This window comes from Periophthalmus magnuspinnatus, chromosome 23 (assembly GCF_009829125.3).
Source record: "Periophthalmus magnuspinnatus isolate fPerMag1 chromosome 23, fPerMag1.2.pri, whole genome shotgun sequence".
Taxonomy (NCBI): Eukaryota; Metazoa; Chordata; class Actinopteri; order Gobiiformes; family Gobiidae; genus Periophthalmus; species Periophthalmus magnuspinnatus.
Window position 1 is genome coordinate 16,812,160 of NC_047148.1, and position 14,743 is coordinate 16,826,902.

Here is a 14,743-nt window from a genome sequence, read left to right on the forward strand (position 1 = left end):
AGTTGTCTGAGGCTGTGTCAGGGTAAGTGTCCATTTCTTCTATAATACGGCAACATATAACTGACAAATGTGAATTAAACGTTTTTATCAGCTTTTTCATTATTACAAAAAAGCATTAAAGTAAAATTAGATTCTTTTTTTTTTTTTTTTTACGTAATAATTACAAGTTTTAAAGACTTCAGTCTTACGTTTTAACAACATCAGTTTCTCGTTTTATGAACATATTAAGCTCATATCCAATGGAATGGCTAGAAACAAGTCACTTTCAGCAGGTCTGAGTGCGCAATCTGTTTGATCTGTCAATGCACAGTGGAAGATGAGTCAAGCACTTATTATTTCGCTTATGTTTATTGACAGGATAGACTGCATGGCACTCCACCGACTTGTAGACATAAACCTACTGTAATAAGCTCTGGGCCTGCCTTTTAGACGTGCCAATGCGCCTGGAGACTAGAGCGCACATCCAGAGCGCGTCTGTCTGTCCATAACCAAATGCAAACATACACTGTTACAGGCTCTGGGTTGAGCTGTTGGGCGTGTCAATGTGCCCAATGGTTGGCAGCACCAAGCATGACATATAGTTCAAATACTTGATCCATGCACACATCTGTGTTTATCCCGCATTGGTGCATTTGGAACAGTCCGGAGCACGCCTGTGTGCCTGGACACTCCGATCTGCTTTATCTTTTGGGCTTCAAGAAAAAGCTGGTCCCAAAATCATTCATGGTGTGCAGATCCAGAGCTGCAGTTAATAGCCATTGATTCCCTGCCGAGCTAAAAAGCAGCATGTTTCTGATACGCGGGGTTGGAGCAGTTTGGGCTCCAGAAATGTTCAGCTGTTCTGCGGAGGGCAGGGAGTAGGGGCACTGCAGGGTGCGTACGTCCAGCACACCTGAATTCAGGAACAAGCAACTATGGTGCCCACACACAGCCTGGAGGTGTTAGAGAAGAAGGGACATGGCTAATAGAATAAGCGCTGGAGTCTGGACACAGCTACAGGTCCTCTTTGGGGCAGTGGCCTCTTAGGATCATTGTTCAGGCATGGCATTGCCTGCACATCTCCATGCGGGTGAAGGCACAAATGCTCTTCGGAAACGGGAGGAAGCCGGGAAGGGATATGTGGCAGTATGGGACATCTTGAGAATGGAGTGTCTAGGCACATAAGCGCGCTCCAAACAGAAGAAATGCGGTTGGTTACTGTATGCAGCACCAGCACAGATGTGCGTGCGCAGATCACCCTTTAATCCGCCAACCACTGGGTAAGGTGCACACAACACAACAGCCCAGAGCCTGTACAGGTGTACGTGTGCCGTTGGTTACGCACAGACAGACCCGCTCTGGATGCACTGCCTGGATGTGCGCTCTGGTCTCCAGGCGCATTGACAGCCTAAAAGGCAGGCCCAGAGCTTATAACAGTAGGCCTATGCCTACAAGTCAGTGGAGAAGGAGTGTCATATCTATCCTGTCATTAAACATTAGCTGAATGATAAGCACTTGGCTCTGATCTTCACGGTGCATTGACAGATCATACAGACTGCGCACTCAGACATGCTTAAAGTGACTTGCCCCTAGTCACTGCATTGGATATATGGATATATGGATATATGGAAGTCCTCATAACCTGTAATGATTACGTTTCAACGAAAATATGCTCTGTTTTAACTTAATACTTGCTCGTCATAACGAAAAAGCCTGTAAAAATACTTCGTCCACGTTTGTCAGTTCTACCCTTCCGTACTACACAGATCTTCGTCACTCAGTCGTCTGTCGCACATTTTGCACCGCGCAGTGAGGTGTGCACGCTGTTCCCCTCTCTCTCTCCTCTCACCCACTCAAGTGCTCTGGGAACGAGCTGGTCGCTACAGTTGTCGACTCGTCCTCAGTCCTCGGAGCGTGGATCCTGAGCCGCCGCCAGACGCACCACAGGTGAGTGACCGCTCATCTCTGACCATTACGCACAGCAGCAGCGTCTTTATCACACTCACCACTGTCAGAATGTCTAATGGAATTCATTCAAGTGGAGCAGCCCACTAAAGCCTGTATTCTCAGTGGATGGTGCCACAAACAGCTCGGTTTTAGTAACTTGTAAATAAATGTCTTTTAATAGGCTGTGAGGCTGGTTTAATGGAAAATGAAAACTACAATAAGCTAATGCTCGCATTGCTGTAGCCTTGGACAGGCTACGTTGCAGAGTTAGAACTATTTTTCATAGAAACACACTTGGGCTACAATGTCTTCCCAGCAAACACAAAACTGGGGTATTGAATGGGTGAATGTTTCTAGTATGATATTTCTTGGAGGACATTTGACCAATTCCAGGTTTGACTAACCTGCACATTTATATTTGATCCGGAACAGGATCTGATTGTTGGTTGAGCGGTAGTTTCCTCAGGTAGATGTTTTGGCAGAAATGACGGGTGCCCCCATGATTAGGGCCCGAGCACAAATGTGCGACAGCACTACTGTATTTGCACAGTTTTGAGGAAAATCGCAAAATCAATAAAGTCTAAAATTTGAAATTTGAGATCAGTAATTTTAAGTGAAAACCCCGAGGAATATATATATATATATATATATATATATATATATATATATATATATATATATATATTGAAGGCTCAGTAGCGCCACCTCAAAAATCAATTTACATTGTTGCAATGGGAGCCAGGCCAGGAAAAATGTCACCTTACTCAGATGAAACATAAAAAAGTAGGTCATGTCAGGTAAAAAATGATATTATGGCCCCGCCCTAAATCCTACAGGAGGTCGGCCATATTGAAGCGTAAAAAAAATTGAATAAATAATAATAATAATAATAATAATAATAATAATAATAATAATAATAACAATAATAATAATAATAATAATAATAATAATAATAATAATAATAATAATAATTATTATTATTATTATTATTATTATTATTATTATTATTATTATTATTATTATTATCCGCCAAAGAAATCTTACATGAGAGAGACAAAAAAAAAATCAGGTCAACTCAAATTAAATTTACATAAAACTGAGCAGGTATATAGAGCATCCTGAGACAGACAAAAAAGTATATTATGCCCCCCGCCCTAAACCACTCAGGACGTCGGCCATATTGTTTCAAACTTGAGAAGTCCAAAATCTAGACCTCATACTTTAGCGAACTTTTCCTAGGGTTTTAATCCAATGGACTCCAAACTGAGGCGGCATTATCAGGGCATATCTAAGGGATATAAGTCTCAGGACGTGGTCACGACAGTTGGTTAACGAAGCGGCCATTTTGAAAGCATATAAATCCTTGTAACATTTGCAGACATTGTCAGAGATGGACCCAATGTAGTGTTTGTGTTTTGATGACCTGAAGATTGATATGTGAATTAAACTTATATCTTTAAAAATGTCTCTCCAGCGCCCCCTGCAAAATTAAACTGGGATGCAGTAGTAGGCTAGTAATAGTAGTAGTAGCATTACTTAATAATATTTGTAGTTCTTACTTGTACGTACTTTAATACAATCCTTAAAAAAACTGTGTGGAAACAGACAGTACAAGAGCTGGACTCTGGTTCGATTATAATACTGGCATCAAGCACAAACAGCTCTCAGTGGGAGAGAAACTGCCAGAGTGAGTCATGTGCCTGCTGGGCTTCACTCACTCATGTTAAGGAGCTTGCCATTTCAAAATGACGTTAACGTTCACAATTTTATTAATAAACTCTCAACTTATATGTTTCAACTTGTGCTTATATAGGTAGGCCATAAAATGTGAATTAAAAGTGTCATTTACCCACTTGAACTGTAAATGTTGAAGCATCTTTGCTCTTCATGCAGATGGCCTCCTGAATAGGTGGACAGTGGACTATCCTTGGCGCTTTGATGAAATGTTTTAGTTCAGTTGTAGAAGGGTTTGACGTTTGTTTACTCTGGCCTCTATGTAAATGATATCTTGAAGAAAAAATATTCTATATATACAAACATGTAGCAAGGAGCAATGTTTATCTACACCTTTACATTTCAAATCCATAACTTGATGCAATACAAATCATGCTGGCCTCCCACTTGAGTGATTTGTGGAAAGAAATAGATAGTTATAAATTGTCATGTGTAATAACTGCTATATCAGTGGTGTCTTTGTGTATTTGGAGCACATCCTGCTTCTCCCTTGAGTGCTGAAAATCAATAACTATTGCTTTCAGTCCAAATTAGACGCTGTGTGCAACCTTACAGGTCAATAGCAAATCATTTTCCAACCAAATCAAACCACTCAGCCTGATTTCACAACTCACAGTGGTCTTCAGTGCTCTGTATCCACAGATCACAGCCTCAGTGATTTTACCTTATTCACTCATAATGCCTCAAATGACCAGGCAAAGTAGGAGATGAATCATTATTCTCTACCTCTGCTGTTCCTAGTACTGCATTTATTTACTCTTACTGCACGCCACTTAAGTATAATGGCATTAGTAATGGCGTTTTTTTGTTTTTTTACCAGTGGTGAGTAATCTAACTTATGACTCTTTCCTCTGCTGTAACACTGTTATAGTAACTGTCTCAGCAGTGGTAACAGATCAGACTCCACTCTCATCTCATTCAGAGGAGTTACAAAATGTTTCCTTTGTTTTGGGAAGTAAGTAAGACTGAGACAAGGGATTAGAGACAATGGTTGGCTAAAACAGAGAATGTAAAGGTGACCAATCAGAAGCAGCACTACACGGCCGTAAAGACTTTCTTGCCATTTCATTGGTTTAGCTCTGGCAAGCGGTCGAATACTCGCGGTTTTCAGCACACGTGAGGAAATATATCTTGTGGATTTTATGGATGCACATCGTTGTTTGGTGACTCTTTGTGATGGGAATACAAACAGACGACTACAGCGGGAGTGACACATGTGTTTGGAGTTTGCAGATCGCTAAAAAGACGTGAACACGTCAGCGTGATAGTGGACACACCCCTCTGTTTATGCTGCTTAGTGTAAGTGCAGCTATACCTGTTTGGTGGTTTACCTGGTTTTACAAGTGTTCAGGCTCTGTCATATGGTGTGCACATGTTTGTAATGTTGTGATATCAGTGCGTTTAGTAAATGCTGTTTGGTCACAGTTTGCTGCTTAAAGGGGACAGCAGTTTGCTTTGCATTGTTTTGATTTAACAGCTGTGAGTTTGTTTCAGAGATTTTGAGCTTTATGGATGAAAATAGTTTATAATCCTTGCTCTGGGTGCATTTGATGATATGCAGGACAAATAAGGCTGAATACAAATTGTTTTTACTTGAAAAACAGCTGGAGTGTATTTTTTAGGATTTTGTTTATAACTTTACTTTATCTGGTAAGTAGTCTCTTTCTTCACACAGTAATGTAGTTACTAACGCAATTACTTTGAGGGTAACTATAACGGGTAAATATAACTAACTATATATATATATCCACGCAGGGCTGAATTGCTGGTGGAAGTTAGAATTTACATTATTACATTCACACTTATCGTCACACTTATCACTTTCTTAAATAAAGACTCAGAATAATGTTATAATTGACAATGCAATGACATTTATGAGAGGCAAAATTACAATTATCTTTGTAAAAGACCCCACACAATAGGAGGTTGAGTGTGGATCGTGTTTAGTAAAGACTGCAGCTCAAGAAACTTGGCATCAGGAGGTGGGGATTGTTGTTACAAGTGTCTAATTAATTTCTGGTAGACCTGCCTTCAGCCAGCTGCGATCTCTGTCCATCCAATACAGAAGATTTTAGTTTGATATGCATGATCTGCTCTCTCTGTCCAGCACCACTACTGTGACTCAAACAGATTCAAGTGAACATGCCATCTGCATCAATATGACAACCACACCAACCAGCCAAACAGGCATCTCCTCTATTATGTACTAGCATCCTATGTGCATCCTCCTTTGCATTTTCTATTTTTTTGCCAGAGCTCAACTCTTCTCTCGCCTCTCATCCTCAGTGCTGTGCTATTGTGTGGAGTAATAGACACTAAATTTCACTGAATGGACAATGTGGCAAGGGAATTATGTAATGCAATGACTTAGTAGCACACATGCAATGTCTGGCAATGCATTAGTCATAAAAGGAAAAGCAGCAGAGGGAAAGGTTGATACAGTAAATAGAGTGTCCAGCTCTGCATTCAACACCATCCCCCCTGCTCTTCTCCAGGACAAGCTATCACTGCTCAATGTGCCCAACTCCACCTACAGGTAGATCACTGATGGACCAGAGTCAGTGTGTGCATCTGTGGAACACTGGAACTAGGGTCTCCACGAGGCTGTGTACTCTCTCCCCTGCCCTTCTCTCTGTACACAACAGCAGCACCTTCATATATGTTATGTGACCTGGTGCAGTGACAACAACTGGAGCTCAAAGTCGCAGAGAATGTATTTCCTGCAGCAGCTGAGGAAAGTCAAGTTGCCAGATGTGTGGGACGCCAGGACCACTGTTGTTTCCAGGACTTGGGGGTGAGCAGGTTGGATCATAGCTGACCATTCTCATCCTCGACACCTCTGAACCACTTCCCGCAGAAAAGCTACAGTCCATTCAGGCCAGAACCTCTCATCACAAGAATAGTTTCTGCCCCTCTCCCTGTCACTTTACACAACTACAGTTAATCTCTTTGCACTGATAGTTTTGCACTGTTGTTCTGCCCTACTGCATATTTTGTATTTGTATATGAAAGTCTAATTTTAATTACATTATTCCAATACATGCTCCTATTATTATTTTATCAAAGTTTATATTAAACATACAAGCTTTAATGAAGAAACAACAAACTCATCTAATCTGCAGGAAATTGCAGCCATAGTTATATGGGACATTGTAACTTCAAAGGCAGTGTTCTCAAAATACATCTTCCTCACACAGTGGAATAAGGATCACCCCTTAAAGTAGCACCTGCATGCACCAAACCTTCCATTCTTGTATTTTGATGAATTGTACAGGATTTCTTTATGTCTTATTCAAAGGCTGATTTATTTAAGCTCTAACCAAAAAAAAAAAAAAAAAAAAAGGCAAAATTTGTATCTATGTCCACAGCAGCATGATGATGTGTTTGTATGTATTACACAAATGTTGCTCTAAAAGTGGACTCAAAACAGCCATAATAGAGGATAGAGGGCCTTTCGTAGAGTTCTAAACCGTCGTCCATGTTCTGTCATCGGCTCTGGAGCCCATCCACACAGTAAAACTTGGGTGCTGTGCCAAGGAAAGAAGGGAACACTTTCAGTTGACATGTATCTGAGGTTCAGTGTTAGAATTTGTAAAACTACTATGAAAAAGAATCCATATGTTGTGGGACAGGAGCAGAAGGTCCTAAAAAATAGTTAAAGGCTACAATTTTGCTCACTAGCCCCAACCATAGATGTAACCATAGGTGCTTGTCCAACAACGCCACCCCAAAGGAAACAGGTAAGTATTTCTTGTATAAAAGCTAACCCTGTTAGTATGATGTGACAAAGACATGAAATATTAAAAATATACAATTTTATTAAATTACTTACTACCTTCTTTCACTCACTTTCTCATACATACAATAATATTCAGCAACGACAGTATTTAACTACATTAAATCTACAAGAAAAGAGAGAAGAGGAGGCTCATGGACTCTCCAAACTTAAAAGTTATAATTTGGAATTTAGAAAGGAACAATTCAAAATCGTAATGTAGTAGGACAGGGGCCATACAATAACTACATACTAAAGCCCCACACTATAGACAGCGCTGGATTAATTACAAACAAACACACATGCACATACAGTCACACATACAATATGAAAATATACTATTAGTATCATGGCACAAACACAGCACTAGGATGAGGTCAAGACATATTATTATTGGAGGCACACAAAAATGCACTATTGATTGTATCTGTATGAGAAGGTGGCTCTCAGGCTCTGTGGAAATGTAGGTCACTTATGGTTGCAATTTGCAAGCAATTTCATCCACCATAGCATTTGTATTGGATTTTAAAGAGGCAACACTGCAGATGGAGAATTACTGCAGCTGAAGAAGAACACAACACTGCAAGAAATCAACACACAAAAGCTGGTGTACAAATGTATAAAATAGCTGCATATGATAATGTGCTCTTTGCATAAAAGCAAGGAAAGGCTATGAAAACACTTCAGATTTTAAAGGGGATTTAATTCATATTGGAAATGTATACTGATATGGAAACTTTGTTTGATGAAAATTAAAAATGTCGATAAAAAGACCCCAAATACAAAGTGACAACCAGTGTGGCAACCTGGACCACTGTAATGAAATTTCATCACATCAGCTCAAAATGTTGCTGAGTGGTTTGGCTTTATAATGCAGAGAATCTTTATGGGACAAAGTATACTGTTCTGGATCTCCTCCACCTTATGTTGCATCAAGAGGAACCCACTGTAAACCAAAGTTTGTAGTTGTACTCTCCTGCCTATAGCCCTGAATATACATACACAAACTCTCCCAGGGGGTTGACAATAATGATCTCCACAGCTTACACTTTGGCTCAGGAAGAACCTGCTCTGATCTGTAAAAAAACACAGTGCCCAGGAAAGATGACACTTTAGTATTTTATGCCAAATTCAAATCGACCTTCATAAGCCCGGACAGTGAGCACCCACATGAAGTCCGTTTCTGGTCAAACACACTCACCATTGGTCAGCTTGAGGTCATTTTGAATGTCTCTGGCAGCTCTCCCTCTGCTCTTCTATGGGCAAAGGAGCAGATAGTATCCTGATGATAGGTTGTTGGTTATGCTTAGCTTTCTTAGAAAGCATGTCTCTTGGAGCCTTCTTTATGATGTAGACTTGGCTTGACACAGCAGACTTTTTAGCACATATTGAGGTGCTATTCAATTCAATTCAATTCATTTTATTTTTGTAACACCCAAAATTACAACAACAGTTGTCTCGAAGGGCGTTTTGGTTGATGGGGGAAACCGGAGTACCCGGAGGAAACCCATCCAGACATGGGGAGAAACATGAAAAACTCCACACAGAAAGGCCTGGGTGACCCGGGGATCGAACCAAACCTTCTTGCTGTGAGACATGAGTCACTCAGCCACCGTGCTGCCTACACACAAAAACAAACAGGAAAATCAAAGAACAGGAAAAATCAGACAAAACAAGAAAAATCAGCCATAATAATAATAATAATAATAATAATAATAATAATTATTATTATTATTATTATTATTATTATTATTATTATTATTATTATTATTATTATTATTATTATTGTTGTTGTTGTTGTTGTTGTTGTTGTTGTTATTATTTTATTTATTTATTTATTTATTTATTTATTTTTTTCCACTAAATAAAAGTCTAAGTTATTGTCCACAGCAATGGCCACTATTTAGTTTGCACTGACCATATGACAATAGGAATGAAACTTTGTTTAAACACTTAAAGTGCATATGGTTTTCATGTCATCTAATCATTACTTGGTGTGGTGGGATAGTACCTGTGTGGTACATATTTATCATACTTATCATAGCATCAGTTAAGTGGCAGTTTGTGGGGAAAAAAGTTGAGAAGAAAAGTATAAAAAGAAGTAGGGCTAAAACAGAATCCCTCTACCTTTGTCATCAACATGTAAAATGACACAGGCAATTTCACCCAAGGGAGGCATTCTGTTTAAACAAAATAAATGTGTTGCCATTTATTTTGTTAGTCTAAGAAAAATTATAAACTTCACCAAAATTAGGAAAACTAAAGATTGGTAATAAAATTAGTAAAGATTGGTAATAAAATCTTAAATATCTTAAATTGGTGAAATGAGTCTAACTTTTCAAGTGCAAATTACATTTTTTTTTTTACAACATATTGTCAGAATTTTGTAAAACAAGAGCTTTTTGAGTTTTTGATGACGAATATTTGAAATCCTTTACATTTTTTGAAGGGAGGTTGAGATTCCTGCAACCCAAAAGCAGCGTCTATGTGTTTGCAATATCCAGATCTGTTAATGCCACAGTTGGGTCTGTAGAAGATGAAATTAGAGCTATTGTAGTGCAGCTTTAGGTTTAGTCCTGGTTTAGTCCAGAATTGTTTAATGCATTTTATTAAAAATAAATACTTTTTCTTTTTTAACAGGTTGGAACACAGTTGGATGCTGGATGGCCCATTATGATGCAATGTTTGCAGCAGAAGCACTCTAAGGTACACTGTGAACGATTTGGAGTATTAAGATTACTATACATTTAAACTAAAATAAACTAAATTACAGTATGTATTTGAGTGAATTGCATCACTTTATTACCATATGCTGTTGAATATTATGTAAGAAACTGTAAGGCATACAGAGAGCCTGCCTTAGTCACTGTGTACATGTAAAACAATTGAAATGTGACTCATTCACAAATCAAAAACCGATGTATGCCTTTAGGTTTAAATTTTGTAAAGCACCTTATGAACATATGCATTTATTCTCAGGTAACACAAGTATGTATTTAAAAAAGATAAATATGTGATTAAGTATGTTCAAAGCCTTTTTTTCCAAATGAATATTATGCCATGTGTTGCTTCAAAGTGAAGCAGATCAGAGTGAGTTAACAACCCTTGGCAATAGGCAGTCAAGCCTAATTAAACTCCGCTCACTATCCAGAATAATGTTTAGATGTCATGTGCATGTAACCTATTCATGGCTTTCAGCATTCTGTTATATGTGACATATCCAGAAGATATAATATTTTGTTTTAAATTGTTAATTGCTATGTGTCAATGGGCCTATCATCAGTTAGAAACCCCAAATGCTGATGTTTAGTCCTGGTTTGTAGTTATTATCTCTGTAATCACTGGGCTTAGCCACATGAAAACTGGCACAAGGTTTAACACCTTCTAGGTCAGCAAGAATATACAAAAGTGAAACTATTATTTATCACCAAAGATGTGATTGTTGTCAATTGAAAAGACTATACTCAATATGAATATTATGACAAGTTTGTGGAGCCAGTCCCAAACAAATAATGATGAGGTTCAACATTATGGATCATTTGATAAAACAAACAATATCCATTCCAGTTATATACATTTAGCTTTCTGATCCCATTTTTGACTTGTGTTGTTCAACTGTTCATTGTTAAGTGCGATGCTAGGGCATTGGTGCTATGTTTTCATTACTGTGAAACCCATGAATAGGATGCCCCTCAATCTGAAATTAGAGCAACAAACTCTAGAACATCAAGGAAACCATCTTTTGGCTGTTGAGATGACCACCGCCTGTCTCACATTTGTTCTGTTTTGTATCATTCACAGGGAAACAGTGGTAATGTGTTGATCTGCTTGGAGGTCAACAATGGAGCAAAAAGAGGACAGCATCTAATTTTGACAGATTACTCTCCCCACTTGCATTTCCCATGCCAAAGTTTGCATAAGGCATATCTTTAAAACTGTATTTAAATTGAAAATAGTTGTTTGTCCATTTACCCACTGGGAACTGATCACTTACATTTAAGTAGTTTTGCCTACATTTTCAGGGAATTAGTTGCCCTGAATCTTCAGATATAATACTCACAGTTTCCACATCCTTCTGTGGCATGTCTAATAAAAGTGGACTGCTCACTTTCTGGGGACTCTCTGATTGGACAGATCCCAGCCAGTGCCCACCCTCAGTGGGTGGGGCCACTTTTTTGATTGTGGCATACAGCACAGTCATAGCTGTTGGGTTGCTAGGCAATGCAGGATTGGTGTTCATCATTGCTCGGCAACAGGAGTTACGTAATGTCACCAACATCTTAATTGCCAACCTGTCATGCTCTGACATCCTCATGTGTGTAGTGTGCCTGCCAGTCACGGTCATCTACACCCTGATGGATCGCTGGGTCCTGGGAGAGGCGCTGTGCAAGGTCAGTGCATCAACACAAGCACAACCACATTGAGCTTCACAGGGGACCATATAAATAACACGACCGACACAAGGTTTAGACTGGGCTGAGTGACTGTAGATACAAGCACGAGTACCGTAAAAGGGTTAAGGTGTCCCAGAACCACAACAAACTGGCCGTCAAACATCACACACAAATGATGTTGATTGTAAGTAAATGGGTTGTCACGCAGCCACTATATATGTATGTGTGTATATATATATATATATATATATATATATATATATATATATATATATATATATATATATATATATATATATATATATATAAACAATTCCAATGAAGTTGGGACACTGTGTAAAACTTTAAAAAATACAGAGTACAATGCAACATTGCATTGCAACACAGCCCCAGACCATCACAGATGCTGCTTGCGCTGATAACAATCTGGATGGTCCTTTTCCTCTTTGACCGCAGGACACGACATCCATGATTTCCAAAAATAATTTGAAATATGGACTCGTCGGGGCCAGAAAAGCTGGCCACCATTTCTGGGTGTTGTTGATATATGATTTTCTCTTTGCATGGTACAGTTTTAACTTGCACGTGAAGATATAGCGATGAACTGTGTTAACTGACAATGTTTTCCTGAAGTGTTCCTGAGCCCATGTGGTAATATCCTTCACACATTCATATTTGTTTTTAATACAGTACCACATGAGGGATCGAAGGTCACGGGTATTCAGTGGTTGGTTTTTGGCCTTGGTGCTTACTTGCAGAGATTTCTCCAGATTCTCTGAATCTTTTGATGATATTATGGTAAATGATGAATTCCTTGCAATTGTACGTTGAGAAACGTTGTTCTTAGACTGTTGAACTATTTGCTCACGCAATTGTTCACAAAGTGGTGAACCTCGTCCTTGCTTGTGAATGACTGAATCCTTTGGGGATGCTCCTTTTATATCCAATGACAATCACCTGTTTTCAGTTAACTTGTTCACCTGTGGAATGTTCCACACTGGTGTATTTTAAGCATTCCTCAACTTTCACATTCTTTTGTTGCCCCTGTCTCAGCTTTATTGGAACGTGATGCAGGCATCAAATTTAAAATTAGTGAATATTTGCATAAAAACAATAAAGTTTATCGGTTTAAACATTAAGTATCATGTCTTTGTAGTTTATTCATTTCAATACAGGTTGAAAATCATTGCAAATCATTGTATCCTGTATTTTTTAAAGTTTTACACAACGTTTCAACTTTATTGGAATGGGGTTGTAGATTATTAGTTTATGAACAGTACTATTTCCACTTGTTCCATTATAAGCAGCTCTGTGCTTGTATTTCCCCTGTTCAAGGTGACTCCCTTTGTCCAGTGCATGTCAGTGACAGTGTCTATCTTCTCACTGGTGCTGATCGCTCTGGAGAGGCACCAGCTGATTCTGCACCCCACGGGCTGGTCCCCTGCTGCTGGACACTCATACTTGGCTGTGGGACTGACCTGGCTCGTGGCCTGTTTCATCTCTCTGCCCTTCCTCTCCTTCAACATCCTCACTAATGATCCCTTTCAAAACATCAGCCTCCCCAGCAACCCTTTCAGGTTCTCACAGAGAAGTACCAACCTGCACGCAACTGCATCCACCACGCACGGCAGCTGTTCATTTAGGCATCAGCGAGAGCAGGATGATTAAATTATATTTTAGTATATCCAAATCACTTTGAAAAAGAAACAACAACAACCTACAATTGCTGGATTTATCAGATATGAGAGTTTGAATTCATAATGCTCACAAACCTTGCTTGGCCCAGATGGACATGTAGTGCATGCATGTTAATGTAAATTGGATCGGGCAATGTTGTGAGTGGAAGCCATTGCATCTGAACAGCAGTACACACAACTATTTCAATAGTTTTCAATGGTTGCATTTTATACTTACATCAAAAGACTGAACATATGTTGCATCTCATTTCTTGCTAAAGGGACCATCTTATTTGCATGGAGCTGTGGCCATCAGACAAACATCGTCTCGCTTACACAACATCGCTGCTGCTTTTCCAGTACTGTCTTCCCCTGCTGCTGGTTCTTCTGTGCTACCTCCGAATCTTCCTTCGCTTGAGGCGACGCAGGTTAATTTTCTAACAACTCATATAACAACATTCTTATTTCTGTTTTATGCTGCTCTTGTCTTATGATTTTAGTACTACAAAGGACTTAGATGTTTTCCTATTAAGCATTGTCGCCCTAGGTGCAGTGTGATATTTGTTTGTGATTGTCAAACAATGGGGGTCCCACTTTTTTTCCAGAGACATCTTGGAGCGCAGCAGGAGAACCCAAGGGGCCCAGAGAATAAATGTCATGCTGGTAGCCATTGTGGTTGCCTTTGCTTTGTGCTGGCTGCCTCTCAATGTCTTCAACACTCTATTTGACTGGCATCACCAGGCTCTGCCGGACTGTCAACATGATACAGTCTTCTCTGCCTGCCACCTGATGGCTATGGCCTCCACCTGCATCAACCCTGTGGTGTATGGCTTCCTCAACAGCAACTTCCAAAGGGAATTCAAGTCCACACTACAACGGTGCCAGTGTGGCAACAGAACTGTAGAAAGTTATGAAAGTTTTCCCCTGTCCACTGTGGCCAGTGAAGGTATCACTAAAGCCACCTCACTAAACAGAATGGGCTCAGTGTGTGTGCTGTCTGCCAGGCCTGAGATCAGCACAGTCACACTGTCCAAATCAATGACAACTGACACATAGGAGGATTGTTGTTAACAGAGGTCATGGATGATATGGAAAATGGCGCCTTAAGGTCATGCCCAAGGACACCTCGGCATTCTGGGTACACCATGGTGTACCCAGAATGCTTTAATTCATCAGGTAACTGACACTAAAATAAAATAAAAATATTTAAACTTTACCATCCATATAAATCTACAATG

The 14,743-nt window shown here is 39.4% G+C and overlaps 1 protein-coding gene across 1 annotated transcript; it reads left to right on the top strand.

The window, feature by feature from the left end:
* Positions 1-1,645: 1,645 nt before the first annotated feature.
* npy8ar (neuropeptide Y receptor Y8a) lies at positions 1,646-14,687 on the top strand. The gene is made up of 6 exons (XM_033989057.2): positions 1,646-1,926; positions 10,076-10,141; positions 11,237-11,826; positions 13,165-13,406; positions 13,787-13,933; positions 14,111-14,687. The coding sequence occupies exons 3-6, from the start codon at positions 11,518-11,520 to the stop codon at positions 14,559-14,561; spliced, it is 1,149 nt and encodes a 382-aa protein (XP_033844948.1). The 5' UTR covers positions 1,646-1,926; positions 10,076-10,141; positions 11,237-11,517; the 3' UTR covers positions 14,562-14,687.
* Positions 14,688-14,743: the final 56 nt, after the last annotated feature.

Excerpts from the sequence above, each read along its gene's own strand:
- npy8ar (XM_033989057.2), top strand. The coding sequence starts at position 11,518 with ATGTCTAATAAAAGTGGACTGCTCACTTTCTGGGGACTCTCTGATTGG. Across the intron at positions 11,827-13,164 it reads TGGGAGAGGCGCTGTGCAAG|GTGACTCCCTTTGTCCAGTG; the intron begins GTCAGTGCATCA and ends CCCCTGTTCAAG. Across the intron at positions 13,934-14,110 it reads CTTCGCTTGAGGCGACGCAG|AGACATCTTGGAGCGCAGCA; the intron begins GTTAATTTTCTA and ends CTTTTTTTCCAG.